This window comes from Nelumbo lutea, chromosome 3 (genome assembly GCF_056320005.1).
Source record: "Nelumbo lutea isolate HS-2025 chromosome 3, American lotus-T2T, whole genome shotgun sequence".
NCBI classification, from domain to species: Eukaryota; Viridiplantae; Streptophyta; class Magnoliopsida; order Proteales; family Nelumbonaceae; genus Nelumbo; species Nelumbo lutea.
In genome coordinates, this window is record NC_142686.1 from 77,964,104 (window position 1) to 77,976,959 (window position 12,856).

Below are 12,856 nucleotides of genomic sequence, written 5' to 3' on the forward strand. Positions count from 1 at the left end.
CAACTTTAGGTGATCTTTCAATATAACTCAAACTACCAAATTTGCTCCTTTAGACTTCACTATACCTAATGTTTTTATAGAGTAAAATTACTTTATATTCTTTCTAATCTAATTGGGGAAATTTTTTTAATTAAAAGTGAAAAATACTTTTGCAAGAATTTCAATAAATTTTCATCTAAACTGATAGATATAAGAGTAAAATGGGCACTTTCCAAAAATTAATGTATTAATTATACCAACATTTTCTGTCCAAGACAATAACCAAAGGGAGATAGCTACAGGTTTTTTCAATAGTACATGGGAGGTTTTTGTGAAAATTAAACCTCGGGAGGTTTTTATAACCCTTTTACTTATATTAAATTGATGTAAATAAATCTATACTACTTATAAAAGTGCGAATGAGGAGGTATTGGCTTCTGGAATTTTTCTTTATTAAAATACCCCTCCTCTTGAATTTAGTTCATCTTCATTGAAAGGGTAGAAAATGTAAATAAAACAATACCATTAAGTACATTCAATTACCTCTCATTAAGTTTCACATTTAAGCCATTAAATAAATCACATTCTCTCTCATTGAATCCAATATTTATACTTTTGTTTATCATCATTAAATTTCACTAATAAATCCATACACAATAAGTATTAAGAATGAAATTTTATATTTTTAAAATAAACATGGAAATGAAATCATATTTTTCATCTAGGTGGTGGATAAGTAGTTCAACCATTTGGGTTAAATGGATAATTTCATGATGTTATAAATAAATAATACAAATTTAGAAATATAAAAAATACTTTTTTTATCATGATTAAATTCCAATAATAAATCCGTACACAATAATTATTAATAGAATGAAATTTTATATTTTTAAAATAAAGCTAGAAATGAAATCATATTTTCCATCTAGGTGCTGGATAAGTACTTCAACTATTTGGATCAAATGGATAATTTCATGATGTCATAAATAAATAATACAAATTTATAAATATAAAAAACAGAAATTTTGAAAAAAATTGGATGCGTTTCTATTATTATATATTTGTCATATTAAAAAATAAGTATGATAAAATAGACAATCTTATTAATGATGGGCATCAAATATACAACTTGAAACCGATGAGAAATTAAACCATCTTCTTATCTAGTGGGTGGGTTAGTGGTTCAACCTTTTAGGTCAAAAAGATAAACCCATGATGTATAATTAAAACCATTTTTTAAAATAGAATGGTACAAAAAGATATTAAACAATTTTAGGCACATCTATAGTATTATGTAATATATACTAATAATATAAATAAAAATAAGTATGATAAACAATAATTATTTTATAAATGATATAAATGAAATACAAAATTTAAAACCAGTTTAAAAATGAAACCATTTTCATATTTAGATGGTAGGTAGGGGAATGATCTAGCATTTCGGGTCAAATGGGTCAATCTATGATGTCATAACTAAGTAATGAATATTAAATACATATATACATACATACATACATACATACATACATACATAAGTACCACTACAAGAAAAATCGGCTTTAGCAACAGACAAAACTGTTGCAAAAAGATGCCAAAAACCGTTGTTAATGGATATAGCAACGTTTTTAGCCGTGGCTACAAATATCTATAGCAACAGTTTTGGTCGTGGCTACAAATATCTATAACAATGGCTTTGGCCGTGGCTATAAATATCTATAGCAATGGTTTTGGCCGTGGTTATAAAATATATAGTATTGATGAACAAGTAGAAATAGTAACGGTTTTAGATATAACAATTGCTTAAAGTATTAACAATTCATTTAAATTACCATGGTTTTATACGTTAATAATTGCTATAAAAATTTTATTGCAACGGTTAGTGTCAAAAACCGATGCCATAGAATAATCGTTACAAAATATAACTATTGCTAAAATTGCAATTGTATGGAACCTTTAGCAACGGTTTCATATACCCGTTGCTACACGTGTAGTTCTCATTTGATTTTTGAACGAATGCCATTACCAAAAAAAAAAATAGTGTCACCTGTTCCTATATGATAAAAGGGGTTTTTACAAATAAAACCTATACACATTTACACAAAATATCCATAGTAGCCTTTATTCAATACTCATTTAATAATTTTTTTCATCACAAAAAAAAAAGAAAATTGACAAAATTATCCTCATCGCATCTGAATAGTTTCTTATATGCACGTGCATCATATTCAAGACCTTCGCTTTGGATCATAAACTACAGTCTGTCAAATTCAACAAAAATGAATACATAAGGATTGATGTCAATAATTAAATATATAAATTAAATAATGTACGAGTTTTATATGCATTATACACTTACCATTGATTTAACCCATGCATGTGAGATCCAAGTGCATCTCCAAGAGTTATCATATTACTACATTTCCTTAACAAAACTAAGTCATTAATCATTACTAATTTTAAGGATATCTCACACCATCCATGACCAAGTGCTTTATCACACACCACCTTTTTAGGATCTTCACTAACAAGTATACCTCTAGCCACCTCTTTCTTATCATATTCTAGGCAAAGGAACTTCACATGTTTTAATGCCTACACATTAAATCATTTTAGGATTATAATTATATTTTTAAAATAAATAATATTTATTATATCATACTAAGAATATACTACAAAAAAGAAAAAAAATTCTAGTGGCCGTTTTTGAATTAGCTAATTGGCGACCACTGCTAGAAATATTAATCTTTAGTGGCAGTCAATTAAAACTGTCCCTAAAGACTAAGCAATTAAGTGACGCGCTGAGAGGTTTTCCACTTTTCCTCCATGCCTCTTCCTCTTCCCGCCCTCTCCGTCTCTCTCCTCTCTCAATCGACTATCTCTCAGTTGTCTTTCTCTATCTCAGTCATCTCTCTCTCTCTCTCTCTCTCTCTCTCTCTCTCTCTCTATATATATATATATATATATATATATATATTTGTATTCAATCTGAGCCTATGGTGATGATTAATGTTAAATTCTTCACGCTAGAAGTGTCTTTGCATTTAGGCGATCAGGTCTTCTTTCAAATGGAACAATAATGAGAACAAGGTCTTTTCCCTTGAATTGAGCCACCTTTGAAACTTTCACAATTAGTTCACAATCCTGTAAGCAAATAAAAATTTCACCAAGAGTTCAGGTTTTAAATGAGAGCATCTAACCAAAGTCTATATTCGTTGGCAGAAATTTTTCAATACTTATCAAAGATTATTTTGTAACATGAACATAGGCCATCAGGACACTTAGAAATCTAAGCAATATTCAACAAAAAACAAGATCCAGGCATACAGAATGCTCTAATCAGAACTGTCATGCAGCCAAGCTGCAAAATCCCGCATACAGATTGGATAATAGAAAAGAGGGCCTTGGAGTATGAAGATGTACATAAGTTCAGTTCAGAATTCAAAAAAAAAAAAAAAAAAAATCAGCTAGATAGCTTATTTTCACAGATAAAAAGAAAAGGAAATAGAGGTGAGGAATCAATCTTACAGAGCTCAAGTTTATGTGTTCTATAGACAGAATAAATAGAAAGCAACCAGAAATTTAAGAAGGAAAACTAGATAACTTAGAGAAGAATTAAAGAAGAAAAAAAAAAAGCTTTTGTATCAATTATATCCGCTGAATCAACAATGGAGCATTTGAAGAAATGGATGAAAAAGATGAAATTTCTGGTTGGTTTAACACTAGTCTATAGAAAAGGAGCATATGAGAAGACAACAAGTTTTATTCATTAGTTGAGGGTATCAGATTTCCCAAATCGATACATTTGCTTTGGATCTGTTCTCAAAAATAAAAAATAAAAAAAAAATCACCTACATCTACGGGAGAGAGAAATCCATCCATCCCTGACGATGAAAAATGATGAGAGATAGTGAACAATTCCTTGTCATTTACATCCCAATTAACCCTCAGCTCTCGTATATACTTGTTCTCACTTTCCTCACTCAAACTCACGAACCCTCTCAAACAGAAAAAAACCACTCTTTTACAAAGAACACCCTCTTTCTCTCAACCTCTTATCCTTTCCAAAAAAGATCCTCTTTTATCCAAAAAATCAATGTTTGCTCTTTTCACTCGAAAGAGGCTCATCTACCTACAAAGAAAAGAAGTATCTTTTATATACAAAGTATGCCCTTTTGGTCTTTCCTAAGGGTGATCACACTCACCGTTGGCTTACAATCTACATTGGCCATTAGTGAAAATTGGCCAACTCGAGTTGCATCGGTTTGGGCAAATTTTTGGTTTGGTTGGTCGATTCAAAAGATTTAAACTTAAAAAACTAAATTTAAATTAAAAAATAGTGACATTAGTAAAAAAATAAATTTAAAAATTAAATTTATGATATAAAATATTTTAAACTAAGAAATATGAGAATTTTGCCACTTTCCTGTATTAAAATATAAAATATTAACATATATCTATGCTCAGGGTGTTCGATTTACAAATGGCCAAAGCAAAATTGATCCAACTCGATGGGATTAGGAAATTGTTGAACCAAAGCCAATCGTAGGGATAGCAATATCCCCATTTCCCCGATCTCCATGGGGATCTGCCCCGAATGGAGTGGGGATGGGGATGGTTCCCCCCCATCCCCTACATAGAAGGGGATTGGGATATTTCCATCCCCATTGGCGGTGGACGTGGAGAGCACTCTTCACCCCATAGGGACCTCGATCCCCACCCCATGGGATCCCCACTAATATATATGTATATATATGTACACATACGTCTATATATTATTTAATATATTTGAATATTTTCTAATAGGATTTTAAAGGGAATTATTTTATTTTTATTTTTTTAAATAAAATAAAAAATAAAAACAAAATGATTGACATTATAAAAGATCATGGGGGAGTGGGGATCCCTACGGGAATGGGATTCCTTGTTGGGGTGGGGATTAGTGGGCACAAGGACGGGGATGGGGAGAATCTTCCCATCCCTGCCCCCCCTCGTTGCCATTCATACATGACTGGAATTACTAGAAAACTTACCAACTCGGGTTGAGTTGGTCGGTTTCATCAATTTGATGAACAACCCTAGTTAAAATTAATTGTTGTTATTTTTGTATTGAAATGAATTTATTAAAAGTAACATATAAAATATAAATAGTTATTAATTATTTAAAAAGTTAAAAATATAAAACAATTGTATACTCTTATGTGTTTCTATTGTTTAGCTTTTACTAAACAAGTCACATGCATCATGGGTCCCCGCTAGTAAATAAATATATAACCTTATTTATATATTTGGTTAATAATATTATTATTAAACTAAGAACGATACTTCATTCAAAAATTTCTAGATTAACAATGATATAAAAATAATAAAGATCAATCATCTAATTGAAAAAAGATTAATAAAAGTTAATAATTTTTGGTTTGGACTTAGACCAGTTTGGTACAATTGGGAATTATACAAGTCTTAATTTTTCTAAACAAAGCTCCTTCTATTTTGTTCTGAAATAATAAAAATTTACTTTTAAGAATAATTTTCAATTTTGAAATTTAAATTAATACAATTTCATCTAAAATAATTAGTAAAAATTACGAATAAAATTATAATTAATAACAAATAAAATTCATTTAATTTCTATTTAGAATAATTAAAAATTAAAAAAATATTAAATAAGAGTACATTTAATGGAGTTTATTTAACGATATGTAAATTTTGTTTTAATAACGATATGCTTGGATTTGAACCAACTTGGCCCAATTGGAAATGTCATCAGGCTCCTCTGGTTTTAGTTATATAAAACCCATGGATCGCATGGATCCCGACTAGTAAAGTTTGTTTTTCAAAGATTCAAATGGCTCCCAAAGGAGATATGGCATCGTTATTTGAGAACCTAAGAATATGTTAGTGTTTTTTTTCAAGAAATTTATTAACATTGATTATTAGAATAAGTGATATTCAATTTACAGTAATTGTCAAAGGGTAAAACTTCGTAGTACTGTCGTTTATGACATGTAACGGTCCAGCTCCTGTTTCAACTTCCAAATAAACTTTTTTGTTCATAAAACCAATGTTCAAAGTATCAACACATATCATCCCGTATTGGCTGATACATATCGTTTCGGTACCTTTCCAATATGCTCCTATAGTGGGTGTATCGGGGGTCTGCCCGGCTCAGGGAGTGGAGGAGTCCTAAACCGGCCCTCCTGAACTGGTTTAAAAAAAAAAATAAAAAAAGAGCATAAAGCTCTTTCCTTTGAAATGAAAATCTGACTTTTCCACTTCTTTTAAACGATTAAATAGGAAATGTAGAATTTTCCAAAGTAGGGGTGGTAACTGGTAAGTTTGTAGGTAAAGGTTTTCTCCAGTACTTGGTATTTCTCTCTTTCATAGTTTCATGTTCCAAATTCAGTTCCCAGAAATACATTTCGGTTGCGCCCACACGTCGTTTCTAGTAAATCACTTGTCTACTTCACGCAAAATCTAAAGAGTTTCCTCTTTCTCGTTACCTTTTGAGAAGCATCTACATCGTTCCTTCTTGAGAATTGGGTATCAGCTCCTATCATTATATTATTATAGTCCCAGACTCCCAGCCAAGGTTCAAAGTATCGACATATATAGACCTATCTCGGCCGATATATATTGTTCTGGGACCCCTCCGATACGCCCCTATAGTGGGTGTATCGGGGGTTTGACCAATTCACGGTTTGGAAAAGCCCTAAATCAGTCCCCCTAAATCAGTTTCAGAAAAAAATAAAAATAAAAGTAAAAAAAAAAACAGTATCGATTTGCCCGATACACCCTATATTTTGAACCTTGTTCCCAGCTTGATAATCACGAAGTCTTTTTACACATGACTCATCTTCTTTTATACCGAACAGATTAGTTTTGAATCGTAATTGTCAACAATGAATGGTGATCCAAGTCCTGTTCAACTTAAAATTCTTTTGTTTAGGCTTCGTTGGTTAGTGGTGTAGTGTAATTTAATTTGCACTGGTGCACAACTTTGGCAGTGCAAATGAATCAAGTCCAAATAGTGGTTTAAGTTTGCTACAAGTTTTACTTTTTGTTTGTTTGTTAGCAGTGCAGGCAAAAGTAAAATAAAGCACAGGCCAAAACAAAAATGAATCATAATTTCCAATTTTCTCATTTGTACTCCCATGTATTTGTACTAGTGTAAATGGAATTGCACTGTAAGCAAACATAACCTTGGGAAATTTACACCTTTTAAATATTGGATTGTTTTGCAACATTCAGTTTCCTAGTGTAACTCGCCAAAAATAAAAGTTTCCTAGCGTTTCTTTCTATTGAATTAATTGTAAACAATAGAGATTTGTGATTTGTCTCTCGCAATCTCATTGAACTGAGTGAGTTTTCCCTTCAATCATCTCTCTCTCTCTCTCTCTCTCTCTCTCTCTCTCTCACACACACACACACACACACAAGCAACCCCCATATGCGCCCCTGTCCCCTACACACAAAAAAAGGTACACCTATAGAAATGCCTAATGATATATCCTAATGCATCTGTAAACTTTCACATGAAACATAAGAAAATCTTGAATCTGTAAGTACCACTAATCAACATATAATTCCTGGAAGAAAGGATTATCAGCATTCCTTATTTCTAGCTTGAGCAGAGCTGTCTATGGTAGATTCTGATGCAGTTCCATTGCTTTTACTTCATTGTTTCTCTTGTCATCAGGTATTCATTATTCTAAAAGGATTTGAACATTGGCAAGGTAGCATCCTACATCTCAATACTGTCCCAGTCAACTGATCTGTCTTCAACACCATAGTCAGATTGTTGAAGCCTGCTGCGAGCCAACCTGCTCATCACTGCAAGACCTGAAGCAGTAACCAATTTTAATCAGAACCACCAAAACCGCACATCTTTTTTCTTACAATGATCATATAGTTGCATCATTTCTATCATCTTCCATTGTGCATTTACAGGAGGTTCCATCCAGTTCAATGGAGCATACCAATCACTTTCTTCATATTCTACAAAAATCATTTCTATAACCTTCCATTGTAAATATTACAGGAGGTTCCTTCCAGTTCCATCTAATAATTTTTTTACTATTCATCTAATCACAAGCCAAAAGAAAAAGAAAAAATAAATTAAGAAATTTTGTTGTCTGGCTAGGACCATGTAATTGCATAATCATAGGCAATATGGTCTCAGATACTTGAAGTTTTTCTAGTTAAATATGGTTCAGTGGGATTTGGTTTTCCAATTTGTTATAAATCGTAAGAAAAGTAAAATTTAACTAGTTCTATATTCCTTAGTGAATAAGAAAAACCATGACGGCCCCAATTACCTCCTATAGAATTGGCATAACAAAAAGGATAAGAGTGGTGGATAAAGATGGTGTGATTGGGAATCTATGTTTCTTCTATGGAGTGTGGTTTGGGTATCAGGAGAGCTGGGGATATCAATCCGCTTCTCTTGCTGAAACTCTCATGAAGATTCCTTGTTTCTTTTGAGTGCTTTGTGGTTTAGTTTGTTGAAATTGAATTATTTAAAATCTGAAGATATTGTAGGGAACGAATTTTCATGATTCTCCTTTTTGATAAGGGTCACCTTATGTTCTAAAAAATCTGGTTGATCAAAATTGGAAATATGGAAGCGAATCATGCTGGAACTGGATTAAATTAATTAGAAGATACTTCTGTTTTGAATGGACATAGTCCTTGCTGCCCCTGGTCTTATTTAGAAATTGTGAATACTTTAAGATTCTCTACATGTTGGGTAATAGAGCTGCACATTTGTGTCACTAAAAAAAGCTAAATTACTTTCATCTAAAGTAGTTTGGGACAAGGAACCTCCTTTTCGATTGTTAGAAGTTCTTTGGGATGATTGTATTGATGATGTATCTTAATAGATTAGCTTTTTAACCATATAAAACAGTAAATCCTAAAATTCTTTTTGCCGTTAATATACAAATACACATGCATTATGTATATAGATATTTATGCATAGGGACCACTGATTGGAGCAATTTGTAAAACCTTGGGCAGACAAGCATCAAGAATACAGATTCAAATCTGTGAGCATCCACCTTGAACAAAAAATGCCAAAGGTTAGGTCTGCATCCAGTCAACCCCACCCAAGACCTCAAGCCAGGAAGAATATTGGATAATGACCCCATGCATGTGAAGTTGTAAACATGTATGCATTTAGAACTATCATGCACGCACCTTCAACCATTTTGTAGAGAGCTGACCACCATCTACCTCTAGAAACCTGGTACTGATTCAGTGTCTCTTCAATGACTTTGTCATGCTTCCCTTCCAATACACACTGAAGAGTAATGACTGCATCCTTGGTTTTCTTGATAATGCTGTCCTCATCTTCAATGTCCAGGTTTTGGAGATCATTCTGCGAAGAAGACAGACTAACAGACAGGGCAAACTGTGCAGCAGCAGCCCAGCGGGAAGAGGCTAGCCATCTTCTCTGTCCATCTTGCCCCCTGGTTCCTTTTCTGGTTGACCTGTTTTCACCTTCTCCAAGAACTAAGCTGCGTAAATACTGGGCATTTGCAGATCCTGTACTTTGAACCATCTTAGAGAAAGCGCTCCCTTCATTTAACAGAAGATCCTCTGGTGTATCAAACTCTAGAACCTGAATAAAAGCATTTAATCTTCAGGTACAGTATCAAAACTATAAATAGAAACATGGGATATAACAATTTGAATATGAAATAGACTTGGAATTTTATTAGCTGATTTCCAGAATTTGGCTTGTCCACTTTTAAAAAAGAAAATTTTGTACCCTTGAGAAGAAAGCTCATTTACTGCTGACAAAGCAGACACACCGGATAGGTGTTATCAAGGAAATTTCTTAGGCCAAGTACCATACTTATCTATCATGTCCTGTATGAATCTTATAACATCTGATCTATTGCATTCTTTAGCACAAACTAGAAGAGGAGTGGTGTGTATCTAAAAGATGGTTAGCATCATTAAATTAAATAAAGATGTCTTTCTTCATGCTCATCCACCAAGATTTGATTTGTCCTAAGAAGATAGCAAGGTACAGTCAGACCCAGATCATTGAGTCATTCACAAGTCCATGAAAAGAGATTAATCATGAGTCAATTGCCACCAGTTGACCCGGTAAATGTGGCATCATAAATAAAAATATAAAAATCTGTTTATTATCTATATTTAGTTGAGTGGTTATAGACATAATTGTGTTTATTATATTAATAATTACATAACTAATAATGCTTATCTAGTTAAAATAAATTTTTATGTTTCTATAATTACTGTATGGGCCATTTAATACATGATGCTGAGTTGAGGTTTAATGGCCTTTGTTTTTTCCACCACACAAGAGACACAAGCTCCAGTCTTCAAGTGCACCTTTTGTGCAAAAAGCATATGTACAGAGAGACCAATTACCCAGATGGTTTGACAAACATTAGCCATGCTTTAAAAATCCAGTGAGTTCTCAGAAAACCTGACAAGCCAATAGTGGTTTGACTGGGTTTTAAACAATTTTAGGCCTGGGGTTTCTAAAACCCACGAATCTGTGACAACAATTGATAAGAAACATTGTTGGGACTTCTCAATCATGCATGCTGAGGTTTTGTCTTCTTATTAGAATGTAATGAATCTGTAATTGTCCAATCAAATACCTATTTTATGGAATGTCATATTCCAGACAAAGCGGCTAAACAAAGGTTGGAATAGACAATCATTTAACATTATTAGCAACCAAGAAAATGAATAGGTAAATAGAAATTTACTAGATTTGGACAATTAGATCTTAAATCCCAATTGCTGCCTGTTCATTAGGTGTCGCAAAATCTGTTTCTATATGGTAACTTTGCTCCCACCCAAAGAAAAAATAAAGAAACAAATTTGAACAACATACCTCAGCATCCAAACCCAAAGAGTTTCTTCTGATTACATCCTTTAGATGTGCTCTTTCTAAAGACTCCCAAAGATCAGCATCATTATGCTCATTGAAAGGATCAAGATTGAATCGTACAGTTCCTAGAAAACAAATAAATGAGCATTCATATTAGTTACAATTGGAAGATCAACTTAATCCACATCAATATGAGAGATTGAGTGAGAATCCATATCAGTTACAATCATAGTTGTCCTGGCAACACCTAGGTAATATGGTGCTTTTTTAGCATCTTGTTCTTTGACTTGGTGTTTTTGCATGGGCATGTCCAATCTACCATGTCTCATGCTAGATCATATAGTCTGGAGTTTTTCTCATTAGACAAAGCAATATTCCCTTTCTTTGTTTACCTTTGTAGCTAATTAATTTATTTATTTTGTGTTGGGGGCTGGGGGGAGTTAGTTGAAGAACTTCAAAATACAAATCTATAATATCAAGGATTTTCTATTAATGAATGCTGTGATGCATCTTCAATTAACTACTGTTTTGGTGGGCCATGTAGGTTGTTCAAATCAAATAAGCTGTTTTGGTGGTGAAGATCAAGACGGATACCACATACCTGAGAAAAGAACTGGTGATTGTGGGATAATCCCAAGAACTTTGCGTAAATCCATCAGACCAAACTTTGCAACATCACAATCATCAATTAAAATTCTTCCTCTTTCAAGTTCTACAATCCGAAACAAAGCATTAAGCATGCTCGATTTCCCAGCTCCAGTCCTGCCTACTATTCCTATCTTCTCACTAGGAGAAATTGAGAAAGACAAGCCATGCAGCACAGGAGGAAGTTCAGGCCTGTATCGTAAGACAACATTTTCAAATTTGATAGATCCTGTTGAGGGCCATCCTGGTGGAGGGCGGTTGCTCTCAATAATGACTGGAGCCTCAGAAGGTAACTCAATATATGTTCCTATTCGCTCCACAGCATTTAAACTATTCTCGGCCAGACTTGCAAGTCTTAAAACAGCAGTCAACAGGTTTGTGATATTTAAAGCATAACTGAGAAGAAGACCCATTGTAGATGCAAACACAACCTGATTTTCTGCCCGTTGGTTCTGCATGACTGCAAACGATGCTGTTAACCAGATCATAACTCCTCCCAATGTTTCAAGCCGGATAGCAAGCCAACGATTGGAACTCATATTCACAAGAGTGAATCTAATATTATTGTCCATTGATTTCCCATTAATGTTGGCCATCCGATCATAGGCCTTGTATGCACGAATGGTTGTTAAACCATTCAGTGCTTCTCCAAATTGTGCATAGACAGGAGATCTGGTTATTGAATCCAGCCGTTTAACTTCGCGAGCAGTGCTCTGTCAAATAAAAAAGTCTTGCATTGTTAGAGCACCTACTCTTATTACCAGAGATTATGAAATGAAAAATGTTTTGGCAACTATTAAACATGAGCAAGAAATTCTGAGAAAATCATACTTTTCAGGACAAAACAAGCATAGTTTTCAACATGTGATTAAACAGTCCTGGTTTAATGCACTTTCCCATTGGAAACATGCTTCATCTCTGCTCTCCACCCTCACATTATCACTCTGCTTTTGACTACAATGACACTTATAAATGAATACTGGGCCAAAGCATTAAAACACTAAAGCCTGAAGTTTGGCATTTCACTTGCCTAAATTGAGGCATAAGCATCACAATTGCACATTTTTTTAAATAAAACCAAAATAAGATAGTCATTGCTCTAATCTATTTCTTCCCAATGGGCTTTTTCTTTTCTGTTTAGGGCCTATTGGGGTAACTCACAGTATTCTTAGTGAGTTTTGATATTCCTAAATAAAAAAACATAGTTTTGATTTCTTTTTGAATTGTCATTTTTTATTCAAAGACAAATATAATAATAATTAAGCTCGAACCTATTAATTGCACTGTGAAATAGGTGCACGCCTCAGTTATATGTCATGAGCATGCCATACTTCATACTTGCACCTCAGGTCACTT

At 33.3% G+C, this 12,856-nt stretch overlaps 1 protein-coding gene across 1 annotated transcript in view; it reads right to left on the reverse strand.

The window, feature by feature from the left end:
• Positions 1–7,165: 7,165 nt before the first annotated feature.
• LOC148865894 (ABC transporter C family member 2-like) overlaps positions 7,166–12,856 on the reverse strand; it is a 110,489-nt gene continuing 104,798 nt past the window's right edge. Inside the window, exons 24-28 of the mRNA XM_088976396.1 lie at positions 11,457–12,213; positions 10,769–10,980; positions 9,839–9,921; positions 9,178–9,620; positions 7,166–7,821 (exon numbers count right to left, since the gene is read on the reverse strand). Coding sequence (XP_088832522.1) covers positions 7,724–7,821; positions 9,178–9,620; positions 9,839–9,921; positions 10,769–10,980; positions 11,457–12,213 — 1,593 coding nt within the window. The 3' untranslated portion in view covers positions 7,166–7,723. The remainder of the gene's footprint in view (positions 7,822–9,177; positions 9,621–9,838; positions 9,922–10,768; positions 10,981–11,456; positions 12,214–12,856) is intronic.